The sequence below is a fragment of the Zonotrichia leucophrys genome, chromosome 19 (assembly GCF_028769735.1).
Source record: "Zonotrichia leucophrys gambelii isolate GWCS_2022_RI chromosome 19, RI_Zleu_2.0, whole genome shotgun sequence".
Taxonomy (NCBI): Eukaryota; Metazoa; Chordata; class Aves; order Passeriformes; family Passerellidae; genus Zonotrichia; species Zonotrichia leucophrys.
The window spans coordinates 8,533,702-8,553,078 of NC_088188.1; the positions used below are offsets into that span (position 1 = coordinate 8,533,702).

General features: G+C 55.7%; 1 protein-coding gene across 1 annotated transcript in view; it reads left to right on the forward strand.

The window, feature by feature from the left end:
• DOC2B (double C2 domain beta) overlaps window positions 1-19,377 on the forward strand; it is a 38,306-nt gene that overhangs the window by 4,719 nt on the left and 14,210 nt on the right. Inside the window, exons 3-5 of the mRNA XM_064729093.1 lie at window positions 1,261-1,829; window positions 12,036-12,115; window positions 17,985-18,059. Of these exons, the coding sequence (XP_064585163.1) occupies window positions 1,493-1,829; window positions 12,036-12,115; window positions 17,985-18,059 (492 nt within the window). The 5' untranslated portion in view covers window positions 1,261-1,492. The remainder of the gene's footprint in view (window positions 1-1,260; window positions 1,830-12,035; window positions 12,116-17,984; window positions 18,060-19,377) is intronic.

The window sequence follows — 19,377 nt, forward strand, 5'->3', positions numbered from 1 at the left end:
GAGCCTGCAGCTCTGAGTGCATGGCTAAGGGATGTGCCAGGATACCTGGTGGGCAGCTGGGCATGGTGGTGGGTGAGCAGAGCATGCCAAGTGTCCCAGCCTCACACCAGAACCCCCCAGAGCTGAGGCTGCTCCTCTGAAATACTTCAGGCACATTTTCCTGGGCAGGGTGAGTAACTTGGGCAGGATTTTGCATCATTTTCCCGCAGTGTTTCTCTTCTGGCGCTCCTTGCTGAAAAGTCCACTTCCAGCAGCTTGTGAGGCCACAGATTTATTGATTTGGACACAGGGGGGAATGAGTAAAACCAGCAGTTTGAGACAACTCCCTGAGCAAAGCACAGCTCAGCATTTTCCAGGGAGCCTGTGCAGGAGCCTGTCCCTGTCCTGGTTGTGCTGGGGCCCTGGCCATGCCCAGGAGGGTGCTGAGCATGGCCACAGTGTCACTGAGCCCTGTCCCAGCCCATCCCTGGCCCCTCTGTGGTGCTGAACCAGCCCCATGGCACAGCCACACACCAGCTGGCAGGGGCTGTGCCACCCTGAGCAGGGCACACGTGTTGCTTCAATCCCCGGTGTGTCCCCAGCTCCAGAAGCTCATCCAGCCGGTGCTGAGCTCTGGAAGGGACATTGCTGTGGGCTGGGGCAGCAGGGATCCGTGTCAGGGCTGTCCCTGTCCCTTGGGGTGCAGGGAGTGGGCAGTGATGCCATCCATGCTCCAGGCTGGGGATGTGGCACAGCATCGCCCTGGCACAGCATCGCCCTGGCACAGCATCGCCCTGGTACAGCATCGCCCTGGCGCTGCCTGCAGGGCTGTCAGGGTCCCTGGGCTCTGTCCCTGTCTCAGGGGGCTTTCCCTGTCCCTAGAGGCTGTCAGGGTCCCCCGAGGGCTGTCCCTGTCCCTGGGAGCTGTCCCTGTCCCTCTCCACACCACCCCAGATGTGACACACCAGCACTCTGGCTCCTAACCCTGCCCGGTGACCTCAGGAAGGGTCCGGCAGGGACCAGCCCCGCTTTGCCAGGGCGATGAATCCAAGCCCACCTCCCTCACCCCATCACCCCAGCTCCTGGGGCAGGGACGGGGTCCGGGGCAGGGTCAGGGTGGGCTGCCCACGCCGCCGGCCGCGTGCCCGGGGCGCCAGGCCGGCCACAGCCCTCATTCCTCCGCTGCTGGGCACCGCTTTGTTGCTAGCTGGTGACATCACCCGAGAGCCCACCCCCTGCCTCTTATCCGTCTCTCTGTCTCGCTCATTTATTCCCCGGCAGCGCTGGCAGGATCAGGGGCCGTGCGAGCGCCGGGGCTGGCAGCGATAGCAGCGACAGGAGCAGCGACAGCAGCAGCAATAGGAGCAGCATGCGTGCGGCCACCGAGGCTCAGGGCGCCACAACCACCTAAGGAACCCTCCGGAGCCTCCTCCTCCTCATCTGCCCCCGGCTGAAACTTCCCTCTCCGGGCTTCCCCGGGGCTGGGGGCAGCTCGGCAGCCACAGCCGCATGCATGACACTCCGCAAAGGAGAGAAAATGACCATAAGTATCCAGGAGCACATGGCCATTGACGTCTGCCCCGGCCCCATCAAACCCATCAAGCAGATCTCCGATTACTTCCCCCGCTTCCCCCGCGGGCTCCCCGCCGCCGTCGGCCGCAGCAGCAGCGGCGCCCCTCGCCCCGCGCCCAGCCAGACCTCGGGCAGCCCCTCCGAGCATCCCCGCGACGATGAGGAGGATGTGGACCAGCTCTTCGGAGCGCACGGAGCGACGCCCGCCGAGCAGCCGGCCAGGAGCCAAGCGCCCGAGGAGCTGGTGGACCCCGAGGGCTACGAGTCGGACGATTGCAGTGAGTTGCTAAGTTTCCGTGGGAGTTTGCCCCGGTGTTGGGGATGTGGGTGGGTGTTTAGGGCCGGTTGTCCATGCTGGGGAACCTGGGATGGCAGTGCAGCGCTGAGGAGCCTCCAGGTGATGCTCGGGGGCCCTGGGAGTGTCCGTGCCGCAGCCAGGCTGGATGCTGAACCCAAAGTAGGGAAGTCTCCCAAGAGCCACCAGTTGCTGTCGTGCTTGGTGTGCACTCCTCTGCCTCCGTCCCTGCTCGGCTCCGTGCCTGCAGCCCTCCGGCTGGGCTCAGAGCCTTTCAACCCGGCTGGATTGGGCGGTGCGGGCTGCTCCAGCCACGCTGCGATGAGCTGGCCGTGGGCTCCGGCATCGCCCGGCTCCACAGCGGGGAGATGCGTCGGGAATGAGAGCTCTGGCCAACTCCGGCCGTGTCATGGCTCCATTCCCCACCGAGAGCCAGGGGGGCCTTGGGAGCAGAAGGCTCTGGCCGTGGTGGATGCAGGTGTTTGCAGCAAGGGTTAACCCCTCCCCACCCAAATCGTCCTTCCCAGCCGGCGCCTGGAGCTGCACGGCAGCGCTGCCCGGCCCTGGGCCCCCGGGATGGCCCGATTTCCCTCGCTGTCACAGAAACGCCAAGGGCTCGGTTCATCCCAGCCTTCGGGGACAGATCCTGCGAGGGGATGCAAAGTTTGGAGCCGGGAGATGCCGGCGAGAAGGGAAGGGAGGAAGGGAGCGGGTGCTGCGTGCTGGTGCTGGGGGAAGGGGAGGCTGAGCCGCGCAGGGCCCCGCGCCCTGGTGGCTTTGCCCTGGCACAATGTCACAGCCCCGGTGGCTTTGCCTTGGCACAATGTCACAGCCCTGCCTCGGCATCGCTGCCGGCCGCGGGGCTGCTGCTATTTATCCCATTTACACCCCAGAGTGTGACCCCAAGGAGGGCTGTGCTGCCCCAGGGTGGCACGGCTGTCCCCGTGTCCCCCTCTGTGACAGAGAGGCTGGCGCTGGGTGCCAGCCCCAGACTGGCACACTCTCTCTGTGCCCGTGCTGGTGTCGGGGTCACGGCTCCATGGAGAGGCGGCAGCCCTGGCACTGCCAGGCAGAACATCTCTGCTAAGCCGCGTTTGTCCCAGCCGGGCACTTCACGGGGACTTTAACCGGCTTTGGGTCATTAGCTGCTCTAATTATCCCATCGTGTTTGACAGTGGGAACGGGAGAAACCCGGGCTGCAGGGCCAGGGGGGAGCGTGGCACTGGGGGCCCAGAGTGCAGCGTTTTCTTGGGGTGACTTGTAAATTGCCCAGGGCTCAGCATTCTGTATTTATCCCTGGGCAGTGCTGGATGCTGGAAGCTGGGTGTTGGGTGCTGGATGTTGGGTGCTGGATTGTGGATGCTGGGTGCTGGATTTTGAGTGCAAGCTGGATCCTGGGTGCTGGATGTTGGATTTTGAGTGCTGCAAGCTGGGTGCTGGATGCTGAATCCTGGGTGCTGGATTTTGAGTGCTGCAGGCTGGATGCCGGGTGCTGGATGCTGAATCCTGAGTGCTGGGATCTGGATTCTGGGTGCTGGATGCTGAATCCTGGGTGCTGGATGCTGGATTTTGAGTGCTGGATCCTGGATTCTGGGTGCTGGATGCTGGATCCTGGGTGCTGGAAGCAGCCTGGCTCCGTGCCGGGGCCGGCGGGTGTTTCTCTCACCCAGGCTGGTGTTAGGAAGTGTTTCCCGCAGCGTAACAGGTGTCAGGCAAAGCTGCTGAGGCTGTTTTGCCAGAGGTGTGGTGGGGTTTTGGCTGGCAGAGGCACGGCGGCGCCAGGAGCAGAGCAGGGAGGCGGCAGCGCTGGTGTCACAGCGCTGGGGACAGCACGGGGTGGCACAGACACCCTGAGGACACTGGCTGGCACGAGTGTGCAGGGTGGGACTGGCACTCCCCCGTGTTCAGCAGCCGAGTTGTAAATGCAGAAAAGAGCCGGGAGCAGGGAGGGGATCCTGCAGCCTGACTGGAGCCATCAGCCACGCTGGGGAGTGTGTGGAGCTCCCCCACATCTCTGGAGGGTGATTCAGGGCTCTGCATTAGTCACCTGCACTAAATTTCCCCTGGAGAACCTGTCTGTGCCTGCGCTGAGGTGTCAGTGGTGTCAGTGCCCTTGGGGGCTCAGGAGGTCTCTGGAGCTGTCAGAGCTGGGTGCAGCACCCATAAATCGAGATTTTGCCAGGCGCATCCTCAGAAGTGCTCCCAGCCCCAGAGAGGTGCAGAAGGAGGGATTCTGGTGGCAGGATCCATGAGGAGGAGGAGGATTGAAGGGCTCCCCTCTGTTTGTCTCACCTGCCTGTGGGTTTCCCTCCTCCGGTGCCAGGGTGGGAGGAGGAGAGCTGCCCCTGCCTGGAGAAATGCAGCGATTGTCTGGCTTTCCCCAAGCTCCTTCCCACCTGGAGTTACTGCTCCAGCCTGGGTGCTCTGGGGTTTTTCCAGCAGCACCTGAGCTGCCATCCCAGCCCGAATTCCAGAACCCCAGCAGGGCAGGGTGGGTCCTGCCTGGCCCTGGGCTGGCTGGCTGCACCCTGCTCTTTAATCCTGTGCTGAGTTGTGCTCCAGACCCCACCAGCAAAGCCTGTAGAGCCTGTGGGAGCTGCAGTGCCTGCTGCCATCCAGGCAGGGTGGCCTGACCAGGTGTGGCACCTGCAGGGATGTGGCATTGGAAAACTGGGAACCCCCAGGCTGAGGGAAGCAGGTGGAACCCTCCCAGAGATGGGCAGGGATCTGGCTGAGGTGGGAGAACACCTGGGGACAGCCATGGCAGGCTCAGGTTTGTGGGTCTGGACACCTCTCCAGCAGCCTGTTGAATGCAGGGAGCAGGCAGGGAACCAGCACAGCAGAAAATGAGTGGAGACATCTGGGCTGGCTCTGGGATCACTGGGAATTTCATGGAGCCAGCTCTTCCCTGCCAGCAGTGCTGCTGTGAGGGTTTGCAGGGTCTGGTGGGCACCCTTGGGAGACCCTGGCACAGGGACCCAGCACTGCCCTGGCAGTGTTCCTGCAGTGGGTTTGTCCCCAGCAGAGCTGCTGAGGAGGTGGAAGGAATGAGGCAGGAGAGGAGGGAAATGTGTATTTGCTGCAGAAGGATGGTTTGATGCTGTTGGACCAGGCAGGAGGCTGGGAGGGGAAATTGGCTCCTGCTCCTCTCACACCTGGCTGTCACCTCATTGCTGGCTCCCCTGTGACAGCAGCAGCTCCCCAGCCACCAGGGATGCTCCCCACCCAGCCGGGCAGCACAGTGCCAGGGAAACTCGGGTTGCAGGGAAAATAAGCAAATGCCAGCTAGATGGCAATGTGCCACCTGTGAGGAGCTGCTCTCGCCTCCCATCTCCACCGATTCCACCCAAATGCTGCTGCCCCTCCACTGCCTGCATCTCCACAGCACCAGCAGGAATTTGTACCTGGGGGATTTTTAAAGGAATTCCTGGATGAGCAGAGGTAGGGACAGGCCCTGAGAGGGGGCACTGCCAGGGGATAGCCCTGCAGGGAGCAGCCATCCTCCTTTAACAAGCAATCAAGTTTCCAACCCTTGGAGAAATCTCCTGTTCCCTGAGCTGCTGTTTGGCTTTGGAAAGAGGCTCTGGCCACACTGGAATTCCTTCCCTCCTCCAAATGTGTTTGGCTTTGGGTTTCCAGGTGAGGAGAGAGCCAGGGAGCCACGAGCTGCAGCGGGAGCCGCTATCCCTGCAAATGCTGCTCCATCCTGCTCCTGTGTGCACAAACCCATCCCATTCCACCTCTTGGCCAGTTTTATCCATGGAAGAGCATCCTCTGAGCTCTGGAGCTGCTGCAGCAGCAGCATGGAGAGCACTTCTCCAAAGTGCAGCTGAGAGGCCAGTCCTGGTGCGCGGCGGCTCGTGACGCCTGCAGCGCCACACGAGTTATTTAGGAAGACTCTTATTTTGAGCAAAGAAGATAATTAGGCAGGCAAAGCCATCATGGGGATATTAATTACTGTCTGCTTGAAGATGTAAAGAAGGAGGAAGGTCTGAAGGGGTGCAGGGTGTGCAAGTCACCTGTCAGTGATTGTGGCCAGACAGGGGGAGGCAGAGGAGACGGCGAGGAACGAGCAGGGTATTTACTTCTGAAGCACAGCTCCTTAGCATATGCTGCAACTGCTATTTATAAGCTTTGAATCGTCTTTTCAATCCAGATAAGGCCAAAAGAAGTCTTTTTCTCGCTCAGGAAACCAAACAAACCACCAGAGATTTCAGCAGAGCACGGCTTTGCCAAGCAGAGCACAGCCCGAGAAACGTGAGCAGGGACTGGGCAGTGCCACCGAGGTGTCCCAGGGGTAACTCTGGATCAGCTCCTCTCTGCTTTCCTGTGGGATATTTGGGATCTCTCACACCTTCCTGCTGGCCATCCCAGCAGTGACATCCCGGTGCAGGCTGCACATCCTGGTCCTCCAAGGAGCTTTGCTCTTCCCAGGGATTGCCCACGGGCAGGGACACCCCAAAGTGAACACCAGGAGAGGAAAGCACAGCAGGGTGAGCAGGGTCTGCCTGGGCATCCCTGCTCAGCATCCAGGCCAGCAGCATAAGGGCTGTGGCCTCTGGCACCTCTGCTAATGAAGGAGCCACAGCTGCTGCATAACGAGGGTCCCTCCTCCCACAGCCTGCCCAGCCCTCACCTTCCCCACTTCCAGAGTGCAGGAGGACAGACAGAGAGACAGACAGACACCCCTTGTTCCCAGGGGGTTCCCTGATCTCTCCTCTTTGTATTTAACACTGAAGGCAGTTTTGGGGGGTTGTTAATTGCAGTGCTGTACTTCATTAAAGGAGGAGAGCGGGAGGGATTTGAAGGCCATCTCTAAACTGAAATTGCTGAAAGTCTAATTGCTGCTGACATCAGGGACCATTTAGTGCTGTAAAACATAATTGCATCTCTGAACTGTTCCGAGCAGATAAGTGTTCCTCTGAACACTCCTCCTGGAGAAGACAGAAGAGCTGATGAGCATCCATCAACCAACCCCATGAAGAAGCAGCTCCCTGCTCCAGAGCTTACCAGGGGCTGGCTCCATGTCTCCAAAATGAAGAAATATTCATTGCTGCAAATTTTAAGTGAGAAACCCACGGCCAGGCAGGGAACATTGCAAGAGAGAAAAGTTGGGTGTGTTCCTTGCTCCTGGTCCCACTGAGTTCAGCTGAGGAGGGAAGGTCTCCTCCTGTGTGCTGGATCTGCTCCCTGCTGGGGTTGTTTGTAGATTTGGGAATGTCCTGCCCTGCTGGCAGCGCATCAGAGTCACAGAATCACAGAGTGATGAGCTTGGAAGAGACCTCTAAGATCAACCTGTGCCCTAACACCTCATCTAGACTACAGCACCCAGTGCCATGGCCAGGCTTTTTTAAACACATCCAAAGATGGTGATTCCACCACCTCCCTGAAGAAGGGAAGAGCATTCCAGTACTTTATTATTCTTTATTATTCTTTATTATTCTTTATTATTCTTTATTATTCTTTATTATTCTTTATTATTCTTTATTATTCTTTATTATTCTTTATTATTCTTTGTTATTCTTTGTTATTCTTTATTATTCTTTATTATTCTTTACTATTCTTTATTATTCTTTATTATTCTTTATTATTCTTTATTATCCTTTATTATTCTTTCAGTGAAATTTTTTTTTCCTAATATCCAACTTGTACCTTCCCTGACACAGCTGGAGACTGTGATCTCTTGATTCCTGTGGTGCTGACGGGGATGTTCATGCCCCAATGTGCTGTGCTGCCCCTGGGACGTGCCCCAGAACCTCCCAGAGGATCTGCTTTCATGGCATGGCTGATGGTGATGGCAGATTTCAGTCGTGCCCTGCTCCAGCTGCCTCCACCACAGCGGATCCTGTGGCAATGCCAAGGCTGGAGCTCCATGCCAGAGGTCAGTGCTGCCCCCAGGGACACCTGGCTGTGCTCAGCTCCTCTGGGATCCATCCCTGACTGCCCAGCAGCATCCTGAGTGGGTCAGTGCCCAGGTGGAATGCTGAGGGAGCTCAGCCCCAGCTGCAGGAATTGATGGTGCTGTTTTCCAGGAGAATCCTGAAGGTTTTCCAGGAGAATCCTGAAGGTTTTCCAGGCTCATGGAGCCAGTCCTCAAGTCCCCATTGTGTGCCACTGGATGTGCTCAGGATGCCAGGAGGGCAGGAGCACACCCACCAAAATGTTCTTCAGCAGCCAGGCTTGGAAATGGCAGGAGGTGATAATTTCTGTTCCTCCTGAGGAGTCATTTGCCAACATTTTATATGGGGCTGTAAGAGCACAGAATTACTTGCTGCCTTTCAGGACCTTTAAAATTATCTCCATTGCAAGGGAAAATTAAAGCAATGGAAGAATAGGGACCTATCTTTTATAGTGCATTAAAAAATACCCAGTCTGAAGGTTACTGAACCTGTGCTTTCTGTAAGGGAGAGCTAATCCAGACAATCCCCAGCAGTCTTTTTACTGCTCCACTCTGATCTCCCTGGCACAAAATCCGTGAGCAGATTATCTTGGGAGCAGCAATGCTGATAAGCAGAGGGACTTAAGGCTTTTTGGACTCCTTTTTAATTAGTTCTATAGTGGGGTTTTTGTGTGCACACCTCAACTTCTCCTGCTGCGGAGCTCTGCTGGGCTCTCTAAGGCAGTCACACCTGCCTTGGGAGAGTCAGGAGTGTGCTCCATCATCACCTCCAGGCTTTGCTGAAGCTTTTTCTGGGAGTGTCAGTGGCTTTTCCACATCTTGGGATGTGAAATTCTTTTCTTTGGAGCATCCCAGGCTATGGAGAGGGCGGCTCTGCCACCAAGGGCAGGGGCTGGGCAAGGGAGCAGAGCTCAGATCCATCACCACATTTTTTTTGCCTCTCATCCCACAGGTATAAATAGAAGCTCCTTCAGCCTGGCCTCACCCTGGGCTCAGCCAGGAAATGTCAGCAATGAACAATAAATTCCTGCTGACTTGGGGACACATCTGCTGCTCCTGCTGTCCCCCAATCACCCCCTGGCCCCCTGAATTAATCAAAACACCCAAAAGTGGGTTTTTTTCCCCCAAAGGTCAGTGGGAGAAGAGGCCACCTTGCCGTGCAAGTGGGATCTATTTTTCCTTTTAGAGGCTGTGTTAAAAGGCAAGCCCTGGCCAGAGCCTTCCCATCAATCTCTCCCAGCTCGTGGGGAGGAAAGAGGGTCAGAACCTGCTAATGAGTTCGGTTTTCCTAATGGTTATTTTATCATTGGAGCAGAATAATTGTAATAATAATGATACATCCTGCCTGCTGTCTGGAGAGCGCCAAGCTGCCTTTGTAAAGCCTGACAAAGGCATTTATTTATATTTTTTATTTGCAGCCTCTGTGATTAGAGGGCAGTGTTCAGAATAGCCCAGTCGAGTTAAATAATCCTGGTAGCAGTGCTTTGAGTCTAATTGCTGCCCTTTTCTTTTTTAGGTACTTGCTCCCCTAATTAAGATCACAATCGAGCTGCATCTCGAGTGGGAGGGGGAAAGCAATTAAAGGAGGGGGATTAGGTTGCTCTGCAGAGGTTTTGGGCCCGATCCTGCCTGCTGGGGATGCAGGATTCCCAGAGCCAGGGCTGGATGTGCTGCTGGGAGCGGGAGCAGTGGGACAGGGCTGGGCTGGTGCTGGTGGTTTGTGCTGAGCCCTGCAGGAGCACAGGGCTAGGATGGGGCTCCTGGGGCTTCACTGGGTGCCCCTGTGGGGTGCAGGGGTGGCTCCTACCCCTGGTGCAGCTGGAGGTGTCCTGCAGCTCCTCAGCCCTGAGCTGGAGCTGCAGCTCTGTCTGTGCTGGGTCCATCCCTGGCTGTGCATTCCCAGGATGTGCCAGAGGGTTTGGGGCTGTCACCCTGTCCTGAACGTGTCCCATGAGCCCTGGGCATCTGGTGGCAGTGCTCACCTCCAGCTCCACAGCAGCACCTTGGCTGCCAAACCCCTTCTTGGCAAACTTCCTCCTCCCCTTTATCAAGCAGCCACATTTTAAGCAATTAGCACGCATTGTGCTGATGTTTCCACATCCCTCTATCCAAGGGCAGACCCTTCCTTGGGAATTGAGACTCACCATCCATAAAATCATCTCTGCTTAGAGGAAAACCCCTCCAGGACAGGAGCAGGGGTGGGAGGGCATTGCCAAGGATGCAGGGCTCCAGCTCCAGGAGCAATGGGAGCTGCTGGGTGTTTGTTTGCTCATGGACATGCAGGGCTCCAGGAGCAATGGGAGCTGCTGGGTGTTTGCTCATGGACAGCCAGGGCTGGGGGCAGGACCTGAGTCCCCACCTGCAGAACAAGCTCCTGCTGCTGTCTGAAGGTGATTTTAGGTTTTTATAGCAGGGCTCCCTGCTGTCCTCGCCCCTGGGCCAGGCTGGGGCTTTGTCAGTGTTTCCTGGCCGAGCTCTTGTTTGCCTGCCAAGCTTTTTAATTTGTTTTATAAATTGCCAAATGCAGCAGGCTGAACCGCGGGCCCCCTTCTGTGATAAAAATAAAATAACAGCTTGAACTCGGAGGGCAGAGCAGTGGGGCTGGCAGGAAATGCTGATTAAAGGGCAGGTGGAAATGATGAGGCTCCGAAACCGGAGCTTTCATCTTCCGCTCTTGAGTGAAAAATGCAGATTTGGGAAGTTTTGCTGACTGGGTTTGTGGAGCCTCCAGCTCCTCACGCTGCCATCCTTGAGCTGCCCAGCACTGAGAGCGCCCAGAGCGCTGCAGAGTGTGCCGGGGCTTTAGCTGGGAATTATTGCTCTGGAAATGCTCATTGGAGCCAGACCCAGAGATGGAGCACGAGGCACAGCAGGGTTGGCCTCACCCCTCATCTTCCCCTGGCAGGTAAAACCCCTCTGATTTGTGCCGTGCCCAGACCAGGAGCTAATGTGCCATGAAATTGCTGCACAACCAGGGGGGTACATTATTCTGGCAGAGCTCTCTCTGGGTATTTACTCTGCTTTGAACTCAAGATATTTGCTTGGGAGAAATGATTTTTTTTCTCTTGCCAGCAGGCAAACCTGTAGCTCCTTTTCCTTTGGGCTGGGAGATCACTGTGAAATTGCAGCAGGATGGTTTTGGTCCCCTGAATATCCTTAAACTCCGTGGGTGCCTTGCTGCTATCAGTGCTGGGGGAAAAAAAGCACTTTATTTTCTCCCATAAAGTTTGTCCGACTCTTCTCCAGTCAGCAAACCCTGCTTTGATATTAAGCAAAACTGTTCTGGTTTTTATTTTGGATGTTTTCTCACGTTCTGAACATGCTAGGAAGGTGCAGTTACCTTGGAAACAGCTGTGGGATGGTGCTTGGTGGCAGGGCAGCACTCAGGCAAAACTCTTTTGGGGAGGTGGGCATGGAGAAGTGGGGTTTGCTGGGTCCAGAGCCACCCTGGAAGCTCCAGGCTGGTGCCAGGTAAAGCTGAGCCAGGGCAGAGGCTGCTCCATGTCCAGGCTTTGGTGTGCAAATCAGGCCTGGCAGCCTTGGAGAAGGTTAAACCACGTTTTTGGGAAAGCCTGTCTTTTTAAGGCTTTGGATTAGTGAGACGTGCTCAGATCATCCAAAGGGAAAGAATTCCTCAAATCAAAAGGGCTTTTGCTGCTGAGGCTCCTCTGGTTTTGTCCTGCTCCTGTGTCCCATCCCAGGAGACGCTGCCACTCCTGGATCCTGAGGATGCCATAAAGGAACACTGAGCTGATTAAAAGCTTGTTGGTGTTTTTCATTTTAACCAGGAAAGTATTTCCATCCTCACTGGGTTTAATTTACAGTTTGCAGCCAGATTGGAGCTGGGAAGGGATCCCACTGGTGGCTCATTTGTTTGAAGGTGTCGCTATACAAATACACGCTCTGGGAATGCCAGCGGCGCTGGAGGGGAGGATGTGCCAACAGCAGCTCTCAGCTGTGTCCCAGCCATTCCCAAAATCTTCCCAGGGGACATCCTTCATCTCCTGGGGGACAGGGAGCTGCTGGATGCAGCCAGGCTGCTGAGGGGTGGGGATAACCCAGGTGAGAGCCCATGGAAGCAAAGCTGTGGCCGCAGAGCTGCACCCACTCATCCTCACTCCTCTCCCAGGGCTGTGCCAACCTGGGAACGGCCACATTTCATAACAGAGCTCCCAGCAGGATGCTTTGTGCTTTAGAATGCCTGCAGCCTGCTCTTTAGCATCTCCTTGGGTGCTCAGAGGGAGAGCAGCCCCGCACTTGCAGGTTAATCACATCTCTCCTCCCTTGCAGCCGCGCTGGGGACGCTGGATTTCAGCTTGCTCTACGACCAGGAGAACAACGCTCTGCACTGCACCATCAACAAAGCCAAGGTAGGGCCCAGCCTGGCTGGGGGGACAGCAGGGACCAGCTGTGCCATGGGCAACGTGACCCATGGCTGTGCCAAGGGAATGTGACCCACGGGAATGTGACCCATGGCTGTGCCAAGGGAATGTGACCCACGGGAATGTGACCCATGGCTGTGCCAAGGGAATCCCACCCATAGGAACCTGACCCATCCCTGTGCCAAGGTCTTAGGAAAATTAATCCACAAACACCAGAGGTTTATGTCCAAAAAGGAGACAGAGGAGTCCCTTTTGGCTTTATTCCAATAAAGGCAGAGGCCATGGGGCATTCCCCTGGGATCTCTTGAATTTTTGGAGGATGCAGCCTCCTTTTTATCCCAATTTCCCAGCCTCATTTCTCTTCTCTCTTCCCCCATTTCTGAGGTACTCGAGAGGTTCAGACTTCCCAAAACACCTGATACCAAAGACTCCCCTCTAATGTATAACACTCCATTTTAATTTTTAATTCTTACAGAATTTAGGAGTTTTTCTTCCCCATTGTTTCTTTCAATGTCTAATTTCGTTTATCAGCAACCCCAAAGTTAATTCGTAAAAGCAAATCTCTTTTTTCCATTCATCAATCAGTGGAACCCTTCCCATTGTTTCTTTTATGTCCCAGTGCTGGTTTTATCTACCAGCAGACCCACAGCTTGTTTGGAAAGACAAATCTGCCATTCCTCTCACAGGGAACCCAAACCATGGTTGTGCCAAGGGAATCTGACCCATGGCTGTGCCAAGGGAAGCCCATCCATGGCTGTACCAAGCATCCCTGGGTTCCACCACCTTCCCAACCCCTCTGCCCTCTCCTTCCCCTCCATCCCTGCCGCTCAGGGCGTTCCCAGGGTCGGGAGCCGGCTGCTCATCCCCCGTGACGAGCAGGGATTGATGGCTGATGCTTTTTCCAGCAGCCCATCCCGATGTTGTTATTTACTGTGACCGGCTGTCGGTTTATAAATGGCTCTTTTAAATGCTGCTAATCACGGCCCCAAAGTGCTGCCGTCTGCGTGATTGAGGCAATTAGGGGCTTTTTTGCGCATTCGGGAGCAGGAACAGGGAGATGAGGTCCTGATGCAGCCTGTGGGAGATGCTGCTGGGTTCCCCTCTGCATCACACAGTGACCATCGGAGAGGGCTCCTGATGGGCTGGGGGGAAACACCTCAATCCCTGCAGATCTTGGGAAGGGATGGGGGTTTGGAGAAGGCAGGAGAAGAGGCTGAGCCCCCCCAGAGGGTCAGACCATGCTATTTACCTCCACAGGATGCTCCTCTCCCCCCTCCTTGGCTCGTTCAGCGGCTCTCCAAGGCTGGAACAGCAGCAGCAAAGCTGGATTTTGGGGATGGGGGTGGAGAGATTTACCCCAGCTCTCCTGGAGCTGCTCCTGGCCAGGGCAGCACCCCCAGGTGCCAGCAGGGCAGGGCTGGGGCAGACTCTGGGCTCTGCTCCCCTCCCTGTCTCCTGTGGATCCGCCGGGTCAGGCTTCCCTCGGCGCACACGGGAGCCGAGCCAAGGAGGAGATTTCTAATTGGGTTTGGAGTGGGTGGAAGGCAGCGAGGAAGGAGAGAGCTCTGGGCAGCCACTGATAAATCTCACATCAGCAATGGCACAGGCAGGGCTGGCACAGGAGAGCCCTGGTCCCTGCCGTGCCCACCCGGGGCTGTGGGGGCACCCCAGCATCACCCCTGCCCCTGGGGAGGGCAGAGCCACCCTGACATTCAAGCTCTCGAGTCCTGTTCATTTCCATTCTGCTCTCATTCTCCCATTTTTCTCTTTTATTTACATTGCCATCTGCTCGCTCTCATTTCATCTCTCGCCTGGGGAAAGCTGCCAAAACTTGACTACAGAAAGGTAAGGGCCAGGACCCCGCTGGCTCCGGGGCTGGGACAGGCAGAGCTGCAGAGGAGGAGATGGGGGAAAAGCCCCAGCAGGGCTGGGATGTGATTTACCCTTGGATTTACCCTCCTGGGTGGCTGTGTCACCCTCCAGGGACATGCTGTGCCCAGCTCCAGCAGCTCCTGGAGCTCTGATTGCTGCCAGCAGCCATTCAAACCTATCCCAGCCACGTGAGACACGTTTTTCTTTCTCTCTGGTAACCCCAAACAACCTCCCTCTCTCCCTTTATTTTACTTCTCTGTATTATTACTTTTTTTTTTTAAATCTCCAGCACTTTTATATCTGCTTCTGTTCCTCACAAGTCCCATTATCACTCCAGCAGGTTCAATCCGACCTGTGGTGCCCCACCAGCCATTCCCTGCTCCAAGGGCTTCACTCCATGTGGGGATTCACCCTGCCTCTGTGCCTGGGAATATTTGGGAGGCGTTTTCTGAGAGGTTTCTGTGGGGTGTAAATTCACAGCAGGATTTGGGAGACTCTGGGAGTCACCAGACAGGTGGCAGCAGGCAGGAGAAGGCAGGAGCAGGCAAAAGTAGATAGGAACAAGGATGAACAGACAGGAGCAGGCAGGAAGAGGCAGGAGAAGCCAGGAAAAGGCAGGAACAGGCAAAACCAGACAGAAACAAGGATGAACAGGCAGGAGAAGCCAGGAAAAGGCAGGAACAAGGAGGAAAAGGCAGGAGCAGGCAAAAGCAGACAGGAACAAGGAGGAACAGGCAGGAGAAGCCAGGAAAAGGCAGGAACAGGCAAACAGGCACCAGACAGAAACAAGGAGGAAGAGGCAGGAGCAGCCAGGAACAGGCAGGAAAAGGCAGGAGCAGCCAGGAAAAGGCAGGAAAAGCAGGAGCAGCAGGAAAGGCAGAGCATTCAGGAGCATCAGGAACAGCCAGGAACAAGGTGGAAAAGGCAGGAAAAGCAGGAGCAGCCAGGAAAAGCAGGAGCAGCCAGGAAAAGCCAGGAGCATTCAGGAGCATCCGGGAACAGGCAGGAACAAGGAGGAAAAGCAGGAGCAGCCAGGCTGGCAGCACCACCTGGCCCCGCTGGCTCTCAGCAGCCCCGCCCGTCGCACTTCAGGCACGGCTGAGCTCAGACACGCTGTGGCTCAGCTCGGATCAATAGCAGAATAAATCAGGGTGTTGTGGAAGCTCATTCCTGGACTGCAGGAGCAGCCAGGCTGGCAGGAGGGCTCTCCCCTGGACAATCCCTGCGATTGTGTGGGTCTCTGCTGTCCTGCGTGGGACAGGGCTGGGGTGTGCTGGGCATCACCCCCTCCTGGAAAATAGGATGGAAAAGGGTTTGGTGAATGTGCAGGCACCTGGTTTGGTGCCCTGCCATGCCATGCCATGGCTTTGCTGAGGATCTCACTTTGTGCTCAGTGCATAGGGGATTTATAGGGGCCTGCAGCAGCACAGACACAGCAGGCTGTGCCATCCTATAGCTCCAGTGTTCTCCTGCTTTTGGGAGAAAGATACCTGGGATGAGCCCAAGGGGGCTGCAGGGCAATGGTGAAGGATGCTCCAGGCAGCTGCTGCCCCTTGGAGCATCCTTGGGCTGCTCTCCCTGCACATCTGACCAGAAAACACCCAGGAGCTTCCACCCCACTGAGCATTTGGCTGCTCCCTCCCTCCCTTCCACCCGAGGTGAGTGCTGGAGGTCTGCACTGAGCATTACTTATGTATTGACTCATAAATATTCATCACTGCAGGGAAATTCCTCCAGCTGCCGGGCTCCTCTGGGCTGGCAGGGTGGAAATGCAGTTTGCCCCCTTTTTCCAGAATGGGATGGCTCAGCCAGGCTGGATTTTGGGCAGGCAGCTGGCTGTGGGGTGAGGGATGGAATGGATCCATCTCCTGCGATTTCTGGCCGCCTCTAGCGTGGCGTTAATCGGCAGCCCCCGATTAGCCCGAGCTGTAATTAAATCCTATTGATTAGCTAAATGTCACTGGCACGGGGAGCAGCTGGCAGAGCCTGGCATGTGCAGGGAGCTGGAGGTCTCTGTGGGATTGCAGCAGAGATTTTTGGGGTTGGGAAGAGGAAGGGAAAAGATGAAACTTGATCTCAGCTCCAAGAAACAGCGCAGCAGCAGCAGGAAGGGTTGGAGGAGCCAGGGATTTGCCCCAGATGGATCTGGGGGTGACTCTGTGCCTTGTCTGCCTCTCATCCCTCTTGTTGAAGCTCCAGGTGGTGGTCCCTGCACCCAGAGGGGGTTCTCCCTTTGTGGGAGGGACCCTTGCAAAGCAGAGCCCTGCTAAATTCAGCTGTTTGTGCCAAACACGTATCCAGTGACACGGGAGGGAGGTAGACGTGACATTAGGAGCCATTTTCCAGGCTCCTGTCACTCCATCTTCCATAGCACATCTATTAAAAAAGCCTTTAATAGCCTCCTCAGAAGGTAATTTAATTGAGCTGAATTGATGGGTGAATTACAGAGCTGCCTGTCATTCTCCATCCATTTTCCTGGGAATCTGCCTGCTCTGTGCTGATCTCATTTGCTGTGCAGCCCGGGCAGGTTGGGCACCTCTGGCCAGGGACAGCACCAGTGGATTGTGCAGACCCTGGGGACAGCCCAGCCCCTTCCTGCCCTGCCTGCCCCATCCCCATCATCTCCTGGCCCAGAGGCACCACCCCAGAGGCTGCACTCAAAGCAGATTCACCTCCGTTTGCTGCTGATATTTTTATCCTTTTGGCTTTGCTGTAGAAGCAAAATCCTCTTTGCTGGGCACCATTTGGCCTCCCTTGCCCCAGGGCAGCAGGTTTGTCTCTGTGGCAGAGCCCTTGCTCCAAGTCAGAGACACTCCCAAGGTCAGGAGCATCCTGGACAAAACTGCAGCTCAGAGAAGGTCCTGTGGTGCTATAGGTCAGGCTGGGTGAGTTAATCCCTACCTGATTATGATTCCCCCAGCATTTCCCTGCTGGATTTGCCCAGATCCTGGATGGCTGCATTCCTTCTGCGCGCAGAATTCCGTACAAATGCTTCCCTGCCCCTGGATCCTGGCAGCTGCACACACACACTCATTATCCAGGCACTCTGCTCCTCACAACAAGGCTGTGAGGACTCTTCAGCATCCCCCTGGAGCCAGGATTGGGTGGTACCTCTGCAGAGAGCCCTGCTCTGATCCAGGCACAGCCCTGCCTTCAGCCAGCCCAGCAGTAATTCCTGCAGGGATCCCACAGCCAGGCTGGAAATAATCCAAGGGCTTCCACCACGGAGCCATTCTCATTTCTACTCAGGGCTGCTGAAAATTAGGCTCCATTTTTCACCCTCCTGACTTGCTTCCCTGCCCTGTGGAGTTGTTTTTCCATGCAGTCTGTGCAGGTGTGGCTTTGAGCTGGGTTTGTGCATCACCCCTGGATCATTTTTGGGGGGTTTAGAACAGAAACAGAGGCACAGCTTGTGCCCTCCCTGATAACAAACCTGATCCACATCATCCTCTAAGAGCTGTGAGGGTCTTGTAGAAAACCCATCAGGGATGGCCACAGGGAGTGTTTCCTTGGATTGGTTCCTCCTGCAACCCCAAATTTACTCCGTGAGCACCACAGCATCTGGCTGGCACCAGCCTCCCACTGGCCTGGAGCTGTTCTTCCTTAATAACCAAGAGTAGGTAGGTGCTATCACACCCTCTGCAAGTGGCACCACAACAGCAGAGGTGTGTGTTTGCTCAGAAGCAATTATTCAATGACAGAACCCTGTAATTTCAAAGCTGGGAAATCACTGCACTGATTCTCTTTCACCCCCAAGTGAATGGTGATGAGGGAGGGAAGGGTGGATGGTGCCATGTGCAGGTGAGGAGCTTCCCACAGCCCCTCAGACTGGAATGCTGAGCCTGGATCCTGCAGAATCCACTCTCCCCTCCTTCCCCAGCCCTGGGGAAGCCACAGCAGCTCCATGGACCCCAGGATGGGCTCAGTGAGCCCCCCAGCATCCCCCTGCCCTCCTGATTCCTGCTTTTTGCTGTTCCCTCCGCAGGGCCTGAAGCCAATGGACCACAATGGTTTGGCTGATCCTTATGTCAAGCTGCACTTGCTCCCCGGGGCCAGCAAGGTGAGAAACCTTTTCATTCTCCTTCCTTTCCTGGGGCTGCACCTTCTCATTGGAAATCAGGCCTGGGAGAAGCTCCTGAGCCAAGGGCTGTGGGCTGCTGCACCCAGAGCTTGAGTTTTTTGAGTGAAAAATGCTCAGAGAGAGCAGGAGGAAAGAATTGGGGTTGAATCCATCCTTACAGGGATGGAAAATGCCTTGCTGGGAAACCGCTGGCTGGCAGCCAGGTGCCAGCCCTGATTGCTTACCTTGGGAGCCCAGCATGGGAATGCTGCATTCCAGGAGCCCCCAGGAGTGAAACATCCTGAGTCATAAACAAATCAGACCTTTTTAATTCCCCTTTTTTTTTTTCCCCACCCTCATCCTTTTGCATTTAAAACCCCTCAGATCATAATAAAACAGAGTATAAATCATAAGGGAAATATTTCCATCTCCTTAGGTTCAGCACTTGCTGGAGAGAAGAGTAATTAAAGATATTGATGTGTGGTGAGAGCTTGGTGTAAGTGACGGGGATGTGGAATTTAAATGCTCGATGTGTGTGTCAGGAATATTAATTGCACTCTTATTCCACACGAAAGGAAAGACCTTTTTTTGGGAGGGAGGGAGGTGTATTTACTTGTTACAGTTCAGTTGGATTAATTCCCAATGCTCAGGGTGGCAGAGGGAGTTTTTAACCACATCCTGAATTTCCGCTGCGCGCGGAGCCGCGAGCGCTCTCAGCAGCAATATCATCATCATCATCATCCCCATGTTTTGCAAATCCATTGATTAGCATTGCTGCTGGAGCTGGGGGAGGCAGGAGAGGCAGGAGGGGAGGGAGCACAGGAGCTGCAGATCCACAGGCCATGGGGAACCCTGTCCTTGCCCCATCTCTGTGCTCTGTTCCAAACAGCGCTGCCCTGGGAGAGGGGACAGCTCTGGGGGATTTGGGATTTGTCCTGGGCTGGTTGTTCCATCCTGAGTCCCTCAGGTGTTTCTGTCCCAGATTTGGGCTCTCAGGCACCTCTGGTTGTGGGAGCAGGGCTGGGTTCATTCCCCATGCAGAGCTGGTGCTGACTCCTGAGTCATCCCAGATGGGAGGAAAAGGCATTCCAGTAGGAAAAGGCATTCCCGTAGCTCAGCTCCTCTGATCTCACTCCTGTCCCTTCCCAGGGCAGCTTTGGCAGCTGGGTGATGTTTGTGTCACCCCACTTTCCTTCCCAGTCCCTGGAGCCCCAGGGATCAGGATCAGGTACCTGCAGACCTGAGCAGGCTGTGGGTGCTTCCCTGCTCTCCTGGTCACTAAAGGCTCCTGAATCCAGGGTGGGGAATGCAGCAGCTC